The following is a 12070-nucleotide window of genomic DNA, read 5'->3' as shown; positions in this document are numbered from 1 at the left end:
TCGAAGGAGGTATAATGATGAGCTGTATGAGCTCTACGCAGATATGACGATAAAAATAGAAAGCTTTACTAGCTGGGCCATGTTATGCGAATGGACGAATAGGCTCCGGCCAGAATACGCTCTTCCAGAAGTGCTGTATGTTGAATTTTTGCAGGACTTAGAGATCGCGTCGGGACACATTTTTTGCTTACATTTTACTCCCTTTCATTCCGTATGAAAAACTACAAATACTGTAAGTTAAATGTGAATAAACATGTCTTAAGACACGAAAAATGAATTCACGTAAAAAAATTTCGTCCAATTGTCACTTGTAAACAATCAGCTTTTCATACGTACATATGCAATGAAAACTTCAACCAAAATATATTAGGTAGTAATCATATTTAGTTTTCTTATCGGCCCAAACAAGCCTTTGAGATAAAAAACAGGCATGCTTAACCAAAGAACCGATATCATTTCGTTACGATAATTAACGTTAATAAACGAAACAAAGTCATTTCGTTTCGTTTATTAACGTTAAGAACGTCAAATTAACGAAGTGATTTTTCTTCGTTTTCTGCCATATCAAAACGAAATCAAATCGTTTATGTTGATTATTAATTTCAAACTATGCTGGCAAAGCTGATTGATGGCGGAGTCATTAAAGGTGAAGGCATTAGCCAAGCTGATTGAAACTTTTCTCATGAATTTTGACAGTACGAACATTTCTCAGAGTATTTTGACATTACCACCAACGAATTACACAAACAAATTACATGGAGTTCGTGTGTATGTCCGCTCGCTGTTAGCACCTTACTGGCTTCACCATGGCTATAGCATTGCCAGCACAATTCAAACTTTAAGTATCACGTTTTTGTTAACGTTTTTACCGTTAACGAAAGCTTTTCGTTTCGGTTAAAATCGAGATACAATTTATCTTGATAATTTCTTTATCGATAATATTTCGAAGTGTTTCAACGGAAACGGTGGAAATTTTTTGATAAACGATTAGCTTAACGTTAAGGTGCATCCCTGATAAAAAATGTAGTAGGAGGTAAGAGCGCAGCAAAATATTCCGATTGGAATAAAGTCTGAACACTGCGTCAGCAATGAAGCATGTTGTCAAAAGCGTGACGCCACGCCGAGAAAATTTATTCCACCGCTAACTATGATTTTTTGCTCTCTCATTTTTAATGCGTGATCTGTTTATTGGTTCATGCGTATGACCAATCCTGACAAACGTTGTTCTTTATTTATCCACCCGCCTCTTATCTGGGTCACTCTCCTCTTCCTCTCTTATTTTCTTCTGCGTTTTTTTGAGCTTACCTTATTCGGCTCACTCAATTTCCCTATCCCTTTCATTCTTCCGTAGATCTTCCCGCTTTTCCTTTTACTCCTCCTGCTCTGCTAAGTCTTACTTTTACGATTGTTCTTAATCTTATCCTTATGTTATTCTTAGGGAACGTACCCAAACTACGTGACCCATTTTCTACAAATTTTTATCGACTGCATTACCGTGCACGTTTTTCTGATGATTTTTCATGGAAATTTGTGATGCGAAATAAATTCCACAAAAAAATTACAAGATTTTCTAGAGATTATTGACTACGTGACAAAGTCTCAATCCCTCCGCTTCCCCCAGTGACCAGGTGTAATACCCAGGGCCGTAGAGAGAAAATCCGGGCCCGGGACTAAACAATTTACGGGCCCCCTATAAAAAATCCACTAATACATTTGATTAACTTGAATTAATGATGTCTCATTCATGAATCATTATTGATGGTTACATCAAAAACAAATTTTTGCCACATCAACTAAATGATTTTTGGACTAATAAATGACAATAAAATTAACACAGTATATTTACTGTTTATACTATTTTATTGTAACGTAGAAATAAAATTCTCTTTTAACAGCCACATATTGTTTTAAATAATCTTTTCTAGTTATTTGGTAACATTTTAATACATTTCTGATAAATTTAATGATGATTATAAATTTTAATTAATGCGGCCACCGTGGTGTGATAGTAGCGTGCTCCGCCTACCACACCGAATGCCCTGGGTTCTCACCCCGCGCAAAGCAACATCAAAATTTTTGAAATAAGGTTTTTCAATTAGAAGAAAATTTTTCTAAGCGGGGTCGCCCCTCGGCAGTGTTTGGCAAGCACTTCGAGGGTATTTCTGCCATGAAAAGCTCTCAGTGAAAACTCATCTGCCTCGCAGATGCCGTTCGGAGTCGGCATAAAACAAGTAGGTCCCATCCCGCCAATTTGTAGGAAAAATTAAAAAGAAGCACGACGCAAATTGGAAGAGAAGCTCGGCGTAAAATCTCTTCGGAGGTTATCGCGCCTTACATTTATTTTTTTTTTATAAATTTTAGTTATTCAATATAGAAAGTTCGGATATCAAAGAGTGGCTTTACTTGCTTTTTTCGCTGCAACATTTTTATAATAATATCAAAATTTAACTGTCTTTTCAAAACGGATTCAACACAAAGCGTGGCAAGTCCTGAAACTCGCTCTTGAGATGAACACGATCTATGAAAGTTTTTGATTCTTGAAAGGGCGCCAGTGATTACCGAATCAACGATCATCAGGAATTATCTTCAGAACGTCTTTTGGGCTTTCTCTTTCGAATGTCCGGAAACTTTGGCGAGATGTTCAATTGAATACCAACTGTTTTGCATTCGTTTAAAATTGTTCCTCATTGGTTCCTGATCAACTTCAAATCAGCTAATAAGGCATCTAGATGTCGGACTTCAACATCTATGTTGGCGTCTCTAGCTTGGAGGACCACGTTTCTTTCATTAATGGTAGTCAGTATTTTGAACCAAATTGAGGACAGCAAGGTATATTCGAACTTGTTGATGTACTTGAGAATGCCGGTAACATCTCCGTATGCTTTCGCAGTTAAATTTGGCTTTTGTCTGAAAGACTGAAGAAAGCTGGGTACATTTTTTTTTAGGATGTCGCATCGTTGTGGAGTGCTGCTGAAAATAGTAAAACATTTTTGTACAACTCCGAAGAAAGTCATTGCCGCCGCACAACATTCTGCAGCACCAACAACACACAAATTGAGACTGTGGGTTGCACAAAGCGAGTAATCAGTATTCGAGTTTTTGTCGAGAATGTGACGTAGTGCTCCGTTGTAAGCTTCTTTCACATTGGCGTCGTTATCGTACCCTTGTGCACGACCATCTTTTAATGGGATTTCATGTTTACCTAGAGTATGGCAAATTAGATCAGCGATTTCCTGACCAGTTTTTTGGTTACGATCCACGAAAGCCAAAAACCGTTCTTGAATTTTAAAATTTGTTTTTTGTTTTCGAATTGAATGGAGTTAGCGCAAAATAAACGTAGTCAACGTGACTAGCATCAGGCATAGCATCAACGATAATAGCAAAATAATTGGATTTCTTGTCTTGATCTAATATAGTTTCCCTCACATGCTTTGCACAATTTTCTATAAACTCGTTCTGAATGTCTGGGGAGAGATAGTGAACTTATAAACATTTGTGCTGCTGTTGTGAAATCCTAACTTCCTCCAAATGATCTCTAAGTATCGGATCATAATGGCTTATTAGATCTTAGATGCCCAAAAAATGTCCATTGTTTCCTTCACCAAGATATACATATACTTTCGCCTTTGAAAGCTAGGCCTCTTTCACCCAAAAATAAAATAGTGTCCAAAATTCTATATAAAATTTCTTTCCACTTTTGAAATTCACTGATTAGCTGTTCATTGATAAGTGTATCAATTGTAGCCTCCTTTTGAATTAGATTTTGTAAAGATAGCCATTGAATATAACATTTAATGTGATCTTGAGTATTTTCGTGTGATGGTAGTTTATCGTATAACTTCCTCCATACCTGGAATTTCGAATATCCGCGAGGACAACAAATTTTAGGTCGACTTAGAGTATTGGTGCCTAATAGACGACATGGTAGGCAATAAAAAAAAAACATTGCTACTGGCACTCCACACTAACCAGTCACGCTCCACTTTCTCTCCATTTGTCAAGATTCTGTTTAACAACGAGGTAGGAAATGCATCGTCATGACAATCACGTGGAAAAATAACAGGACACTTTTGATGACCTCGACGAATTATTTCGTTAACTTCTTCAGATCGCAAAAACTCAGTATTGACGGTACCGATATCGAAGTCGTTTAAATAATCTGGACTTTGATGCAGAGTTGGTTGTATTGTTGGAAGACTTTTTGAAGATGAACCTTCATCAGTGTCGCCACGAAAACTTTACGATTTCGGATACATGTAAACATACATTTTTGTTTCATGTTTTTATTGTCTCCTCAGGTCCAGGCAAAAAATCAATATCAATATTCGTTGCTTTTGAAATTCGGCTTAAAATTTGCACATAGAAAACTAAAGACTGTCCTGAATTAAAAAAAAAATGTCTTAGTACCTCTAAATCGCGGGCCCCTGATAAACCCCGGGCCCGGGAGAGTTACAAAAACAAAGTATATGGAATTTTTATTTATGTTTGTAGGTATGTGACCATGCTGCCATGGTTTATAGTAAGTTATAGAAAGTAATCAGACAGCAAAAAAACATAAGTTTCCAAAAAAAAAAATAACGTCCGCGGAGGTTATTTCCTTTAACCGATCACAACCAAATTTAAAAAACCCACTGGAAATCCTCCAGGAAGTATTCATGATAGAACATTGAAGATTGGTGAAGAGTCCAAGAAACGTAAGGTGCAACAAACTGTTCCGAGGTAGTATTTACCACAGCCGGAATTTCCATTATCAAACGTCCAAGTTTCTGAACTGTCGTATTAACCTTATAAAAATATTGCATTGCTAATACATTTAATAATAAATGTATACAACAATAATATTCTTTTCATTCTTCTTAGAGCTGTGCAGGCGGGACATGAAGGCATAACGAATCGATTACTGGATGCTGGTGCAGATGGTCGCTCACATGCCGTTACCAAATATTCGCCATTATATGCTGCGGTTCACCATGGTCACTATAATATAGCAAAATTGTTGTTGGAAAAGTTCCCCGATTTAGTAAAGGTAAAAAAATAGGATTAGGATGAAATAGTATTAGTCGCCAAGAAATATAGCTGTGTACATTCCTTTTCCAATCATAATTTTTAGATAAGTTCAACTATGCATTATTAAAATCGGAATGTTAGAAATTAAAACAGTTTTCGAGATACAAGCTGAGTATTTTTTAAAGTGACACACGTTCCGAAATTAAGCCTTATTAATATACACACAACCTATTTTTAAATGATTGACAACTTTTCTTGTTGTCGACTAGTTATAATATTGTTCGCATAATAGAAAGAAGCATAAAACAACCTAAACAATTTCATTGACTATTTAGTATATAAGAACCCTCACTTTAGCAGGCATCTTGTCGTTGGTGTGAGGGTTTAGCCTATGGGGCTGAGCGGTTTAGGGCTTGTATCTACGCCGTTTCGATTCATAAGAGAGCGGCGCGATGTCGGTCACGAAGAACTTCCAATTGTTAACATTAGACTGCTGAACCCGCCTTTTTGGGCAGGTGGTCGTACGACCAAGATGAAATCAAAAACTTTAAAACAAAGTAAGTATGAGAATGAAAAGGCGGTGCCGTTGCAAGTTGGGAAAGAGGAAATTGCTAACAGCTATGATTCGGACGCAGATAGAGATGATAGTGTGTAGTCAGTGCGCTCGGCAAAGGAGCGGTCTACTAGCCCGGTCTACTAGAACGGGATTGTGGCACTACTAGGTTCTAGCATTTCCAATGGGTATATGTCCACCGAAGGTGAAGAACTGTAGAAGGGGAGCAGATTAGTATCATGATAAAAATGACGCATGCTAAACCAAACAGACCGCTACCGGCCCTCGAAACAGCTGGATGGCACAATGGTGTTAATCTGATGACCTGCGCCAATAACGCGACTTTAGACGACTGAGTTAATTCAGACCTTCACAAACAAGAAGGCGCAAGGTTGAAGGTAGTGGATAGAGCACTGAATCCCCCCCATACTAAAAGCCAAGATTTTGATGCCCCGAGGGGTGAAGGCAGAGACATGCTTCAGCGGCAGAACCCGAATATACCAACACGGGATTGGAAGGTACTTCATGAACCTCCTCCAAATTAATATGGAATCGGAGGATCTGTTGCACTCACAGCTAGGGAAATTGTCCTGGAGCGCAGGTAGTATTTGTATGCGCCATAAAAAGAGGATTCCTCAGTACAATAACCCCAATACGCTAAAAGCAGGGGAGGTGGGAAAGGACCTCGACAACCTGAAAGTAGAGGCAAATGACGGGGACAAAGGCGCAATCGCGGAGGTGCACAAGCCAATTAATGGTGCTGAGAACCTTAAGAAGAACCACAAATATGCTAAAAGCAGGAGAGGAGAAAACACCTCGAAGTAGTAGAAAAAAACAAGAGTATAGGCATAGAGGCGGAGGTGTTGGAAATGGACCAACAGCGGAAACAGCGTGAGCGCAGTGGCGAGGCAAACAGCTCAATGGTACCGCGAGTCTCACAGATAAACCTCCAACACAGTAAAGTGGCATCGAGCGAACTTCTCCTGGTACAGGAGCATTGGCTCTCATCCGGAGGAAAGGTTTCTGTGCTCAGCGCTCGCGTATTCAGCGTTTATTACGCAAAGGCGAAAATCAGGTTTAGAGCCGCAGTCGTGGTAAGGAAACACATATACTCGTGTATGCTATCTAACTTCAGCACCGCAGACCTAGGGGTTGTCGCAATAGAGGGAAAGAAAAAACCGTCCCTTATACTGGCATCCTGGTACATGGCCCATAACGTGAAAGAACCACCAGAGCAGTTCAAAAAGCTCGTGGATCAAGAAGGGTGCAGAGGACGGCTTGTCATAGGCTCGGATGCGAATGCGCATCACTGCGTTTGAGGAGGGGACGATATTATTGATAGAGGTGAGTCCCTTTTTAAACGGTTTTATTTGGGTTGGTGTCGAAATTCTGTATGTATAATGTATGTATAATTCTGCTTTTCCAAAATTCTGCTTTCTAAAATTCTGCTTTCAAAATTCTGTATTACAAAATTCTGTATTAAAATATAATGTTAACAATCTTAAAGAGGTCATGTAATTATTTTAAAAAAGTGCGCCATGCACAGGAATTCTGCGTAGAATACCTTTCTGCATAGGCGGCCTTCGGCCGCGCTTATAAAAAATAACCCTAGCCTACGCCATGTCCGGGTGTGTGGTATAACCGTGGCTACCGCCGCGGTGATGTCCTTCTGCGTATTATACCATTCTGCGTAGGCGGCCTTCGGCCGCACTTTAAACAAATAACCCTTAGCCGATCCAACACCGGCTACGCCATGCGATGATTCCGGAATTTTGACTTCCAGAATTAAACATGCAGAATTTCGAAAAAGCAGAATTTTGTCACCCAGAATTTTGTAATACAGAATAATGACACGCTCCTGTTTTATTTAGCCTGACTCTGTGTAGCGGCCGGCCGGCCGTTGTTTCAGAGTTTTGTAATTAAAATTTAAGTAACTTCCCGATAAGCTACAAGCTTGAAACTTGGAGTATAGTTCAGAACCCAATGACAATGCAATAATAAGAAAAAAACGGGATATGTGGAGCATGGATCGAAATATTTCAAAAAATCGTATTTGTGGTCCGATTTGGTTCATATTTGGAACACATAAACATACATGAATAGAAAGCGACCTATGAAAAAATCGCCGCTAGGTGGCGCAAGGATCGAGATATTCAAAAAAATCGAATTTGCGGTCCGATTTGGCTCATATTTGGAACAAATATTACATACAGTCCGGTTTAAGTGACATCATGCCTTGAAACTCGGCATGGAACATTCAAGTTTACTTCGTTCAAAAGAAATAGGCTGGAAATCGATCCACTTAAAAGTCTAGCCATAAATAGTACACCTAGCAATTCTCCTGACCTGGTAGCAAAGAACAAAGCGTTAACGACCGCAACCAGGCTCGATGCTTCGGGGCAGCTTGAGCGCCGACCATATGGCCATAGTAGTATAGCGTCCTCAGTCACAAGACGAACAGACTACATGATTCCCTACCTGCACTTTGAGGGAGATCTTAAGGCCACAATAGAGGTGGACGGTTGGCGCAAGGGTGCGCAAATGGCGGACGAGGCGATACATGTGTACACCGATGGTTCCAAAATAGTGGAAGGAGTAGGGTCTGCGGTATACTGCGCTGATCCGGAATTAAGCAGATCCTACAGGCTGCCGGATTACTGTAGCGTTTTCCAAGCGGAAATATTAGCCGTAACCAAAGCAGTAGAAACCCTGGAAGAGAATAGCTTAAGCTGCAACCGTGTTAACTTTTATATTGACAGTCAAGCAGCAATTAAGGCAATAATCTCGCATAGCACAGCATCTAAATGCGTGTTAGAGTGTAAGCAGTCTCTGGAGAGAATCGGGACAGGGAGAAGCATACATCTATATTGGGTCCCAGGGCATATGGGAATAGATGGGAATGAAAAAGCGGACGAATTAGCTAAAAAGGGCGCATCCCTTGAAGCTTGCTCCGTAGACGTCCCAATTAGATTGGGCGAGATTAAGCGAAGGCGAGAGGTGCACATGATCGACCAAGCAGAAAAGGCGTGGGTTCAAGCGCGGGGCTGTAAAGTGTCGAAGATTATGTGTAGGTCTTACAACCTTAGACTAACACAGTTGCTTCTATCATTAAAAAGAGAGGACTGTAGACTCATGACGGGTATTCTGACTGGACACTGCCTTCTGGCGTCACATGCCTTCAAATTAGGCTTGGTCAGTGATAGCAGGTGTAGGAAGTGCGGGTTGGAGGAGGAAACGATCGAGCACGTTCTGTGCTCGTGCCCTGCACTTGCCAGGCTAAGACTCCAGCTATTAGGAGTGATACAGCTGTCAGATCTAGAAGCAGCAAGTGGCTTAAGTCCTAGGAAGCTTCTAGTATTTGCCAAGAGGACGGAGTTATTTTATAACATAGGTCCTGGTTTTTGATAGGGTTTTTCAGTTTGGTCGTTAAAACAAACTTCTGGTAACACTACGGACTCAATCAGTCTATGTGAGGTCCTCATGGACCGGCCAGTTCAACCTACCTACCTACCTAGCAATTCTCTACGACTTGCAAGGGTAGGAAGATTTATTAGTTTTAACCGATTAGTGTAAGGAGGAAGATTATATATTATATATATATTATACATTGAAGATTTCTCAAGGCGAAAAGTAAAAACTGTTTTTGAATTGATTCTAGTCTATCCACATGAACTTGATAACGTGGATTCCAAATTATCGATCCATATTCTAATATCGGCCTTACCAATGATGTAAAAAGGGTTTTTGTAACGCAAGGATCACTAAACTCTTTTGCCCATCTTTTCACAAATGCTAAAACTCCTCTTGCTTTATTGACTGTGGCATTAATATGAGGGTTGAAACTAAGTTTGCAATTCATTGTAACTCCCAAGTCGACAAAAACATCAACGCTTTCCAGAGTTTGGCCATTAATTGTGTAAGAAGCTGGCTGTACGTTCCCACGTGAAAAACACATGAATTTACGTTTTTCTATGTTGAGCGGCATAAAATTCGCATTACACCAAGTAACTAAACAATTTAAATCCGCCTGGAGTACAGAACGTTCTTAAACCGACGCGTATGACTTAAAAAGTTTTACGTCGTCGGCATACATTAAAATTTTAGGTTATTTTATAGTTGTGGAAATATCGTTTATAAAGAGCAAAAACATATTAGGACCGAGATGGCTGCCCTGAGGCACACCGGAGGGAACATCGATGACATTCGAACAAATGTTTTTAAAAATGACTCTTTGAGCTCTACCGCAAAGATAGGGGGAGATCCAGCGATTTAGGCCAGGTTGAATACTTGGCTTCGAGTTTAAAGACAAGTAATGAGTGGCATACTTTGTCGAGTGCTTTGATGAAATCAGTGTATATAACGTCGGTATGATGATTGTTTCTAAACCCATTAAAGACGTGAGTTGTAATGTTGAAATCGAAAGTGTAAGGTGATTAGTGACGATTGCTTCGAACAGATTAGGGATAGCGGAGATTTTTGCTACTCCAGTTTTCAATAGACCACTTGCTTCCTTTTTTATAGAGTGTGATAAGAAAAGATTCCTTCCAAGCCGTCGGGAAAATGCCATTTTTTAAAGAGAGGTTAAACAGATCAGTAAGGGGCTGGTAAATGTATTCCGCACATTTTTTAAGAAAATATGTTGGGATCAAATCGGGACCGTGTTTGAAGCATTCTTTTAGGGTCTTTAGATGTAATAGAACATCTTCAGGCAACAAATGTGGAGCATATATTGAGTTACTAGAATGGAGCTCATATGGATAATTTATAGGTGATGAATCAACCACAGCAGAGTAATTAGAGTGAAAGAATTGAGCGAAGAAATTTGCAATCTCTTGATTGTCGATGGAAATGCCATTTCTAAACTTCATGGTAGAAGGAAACCCGTTAGTTCTGCGTTTAGAATTTACGAAATCATAAAAAGACTTGGGGTTGCAAATAATGTTTCTTTTAATTTTACATATATAAGCTTTATAACACTTATTAAGTTCAAAATACTTTTGACGGAAAATAGCGTACTGTGCATAATCAGAATGTAAACCGGTTCTCTTATATAATTTGAATAAACGTGATTTCTTATTTTTTAAAGCTTTTAGCTCTTCAGTGAACCAGGCTTGCACTGGTTCAGTGTACGAGCATGTGCGTTTGGGCACATGTTTTTCAAATAAGTATAAATGGTTTTATTAAAATGTAAAACGTTTTGTTCTACATCCTCTTTATATCGAAGCCTCGTTATCTCAGAGAGCTCTTTATTTAAATTGTTAAAATTAGTTTTGGAAAAATCAAAGCACCTGGTAGAGACACGTGTTTTGTTAGTGCAGCCGACTTCGTTGCTTATGATTTCGTAAGTTATCTCAAGAGAAGGATGGTAAACGTCTTCTGGAAAAACAAGAGGTTCACTTCGATTTATAGATAATTTAGTTATGTCGTCAACAAATGCTAAGTCTAAGAATTTTCCATACTTATTCGGAAAGAAGTTGATCTGATTAAAGCAAAGATCAGTAATTCCATCCAAAAAGTCATTGTTATGCATCTTGGATGATACGGGGACAATATTGTGATCAATGGTATGCCAAGATATATGGGGCAGGTTAAAGTCGCCTAATACAATCATTGAGTCCGTGGGCTTTATCATCGAATTGACTGTTTGTAACAGTGAAATATGGTGCATATACACTGATATATCAGAAGACGGTGGAATATAGCAAACGGCTAAGTAAATACGACCCCGGCCTAGTAAGAATTGGATGCATTTAAACTCGATGGAATCAACTTCGAGTAAATTAACATCTTCAGATGGAATTGAAGAATGTACAGCTAGCAAGACACCACCTCCAGTCCTATTTGAGCGGTCATTTCTATAGGTCTGGTACTTACCGCAAAAAATTTCGGAATTTAAAACATTGGGTTTCAGCCATGTTTCGGTAAAGGAAATAATATTATAGTTACAGTGAATGGTTTTTAAATATAAGTCAGTTAATTTAGTATTTAAGCCTCTAACGTTTTGATAGTAAATGCTTAAGTAAGATGTTAAATAAATTTTTTTTGGATCGGAACTTTGAGGAGGAATTTTTGCTACATTTTGAGTAACCTCCATAGTCTTATGCACAAATTCGCGAAGGATTATGTATTCAGGACTTAGATTGTAACAAATTGTCAGGAAATAGTTCTTGTAATAATGAGTCACTAAATGAACTAAATAGAATGTGAAATAATAGGCAACTAAACAAGTACTAAAAACTTGAAAATAAAATAATACAATTTTTTTAAAGTTAAACGGGTTTATTGAAAATAATACTTACATTATGTAATAATAATACTAAAAGCTAAATCTAGGGCGTTGATCAGACAATTAAATAAAAGCGTTGCAGTATCGACTGACTTGCCTTTAGTTTAAGCATGTTGTGCTGAAGAGAATAATTCCTCATTCATATTTGATTCATCAATTAATCTGAACAATGTCTTGAAAAGGGCAATCATGGACAGTCTCAACTCAATTGAATTTCATTCAGC

The 12070-nt window shown here is 38.8% G+C and overlaps 1 protein-coding gene across 14 annotated transcripts in view; it reads left to right on the top strand.

The window, feature by feature from the left end:
- Positions 1–12070, top strand: part of Lrrk (Leucine-rich repeat kinase) — a 255882-nt gene that overhangs the window by 34630 nt on the left and 209182 nt on the right. For all 14 annotated transcript variants that reach the window (XM_067763702.1, XM_067763700.1, XM_067763698.1 and 11 more), the window contains one exon: positions 4861–5026. In XM_067763702.1, the coding sequence (XP_067619803.1) occupies positions 4861–5026 (166 nt within the window). The remainder of the gene's footprint in view (positions 1–4860; positions 5027–12070) is intronic.

This window comes from Eurosta solidaginis, chromosome 1 (assembly GCF_040869045.1).
Source record: "Eurosta solidaginis isolate ZX-2024a chromosome 1, ASM4086904v1, whole genome shotgun sequence".
In the NCBI taxonomy this organism is placed as follows: Eukaryota; Metazoa; Arthropoda; class Insecta; order Diptera; family Tephritidae; genus Eurosta; species Eurosta solidaginis.
Note: the sequence above shows the minus strand (reverse complement) of the source record. Positions and strands in the feature narration are given on the sequence as shown.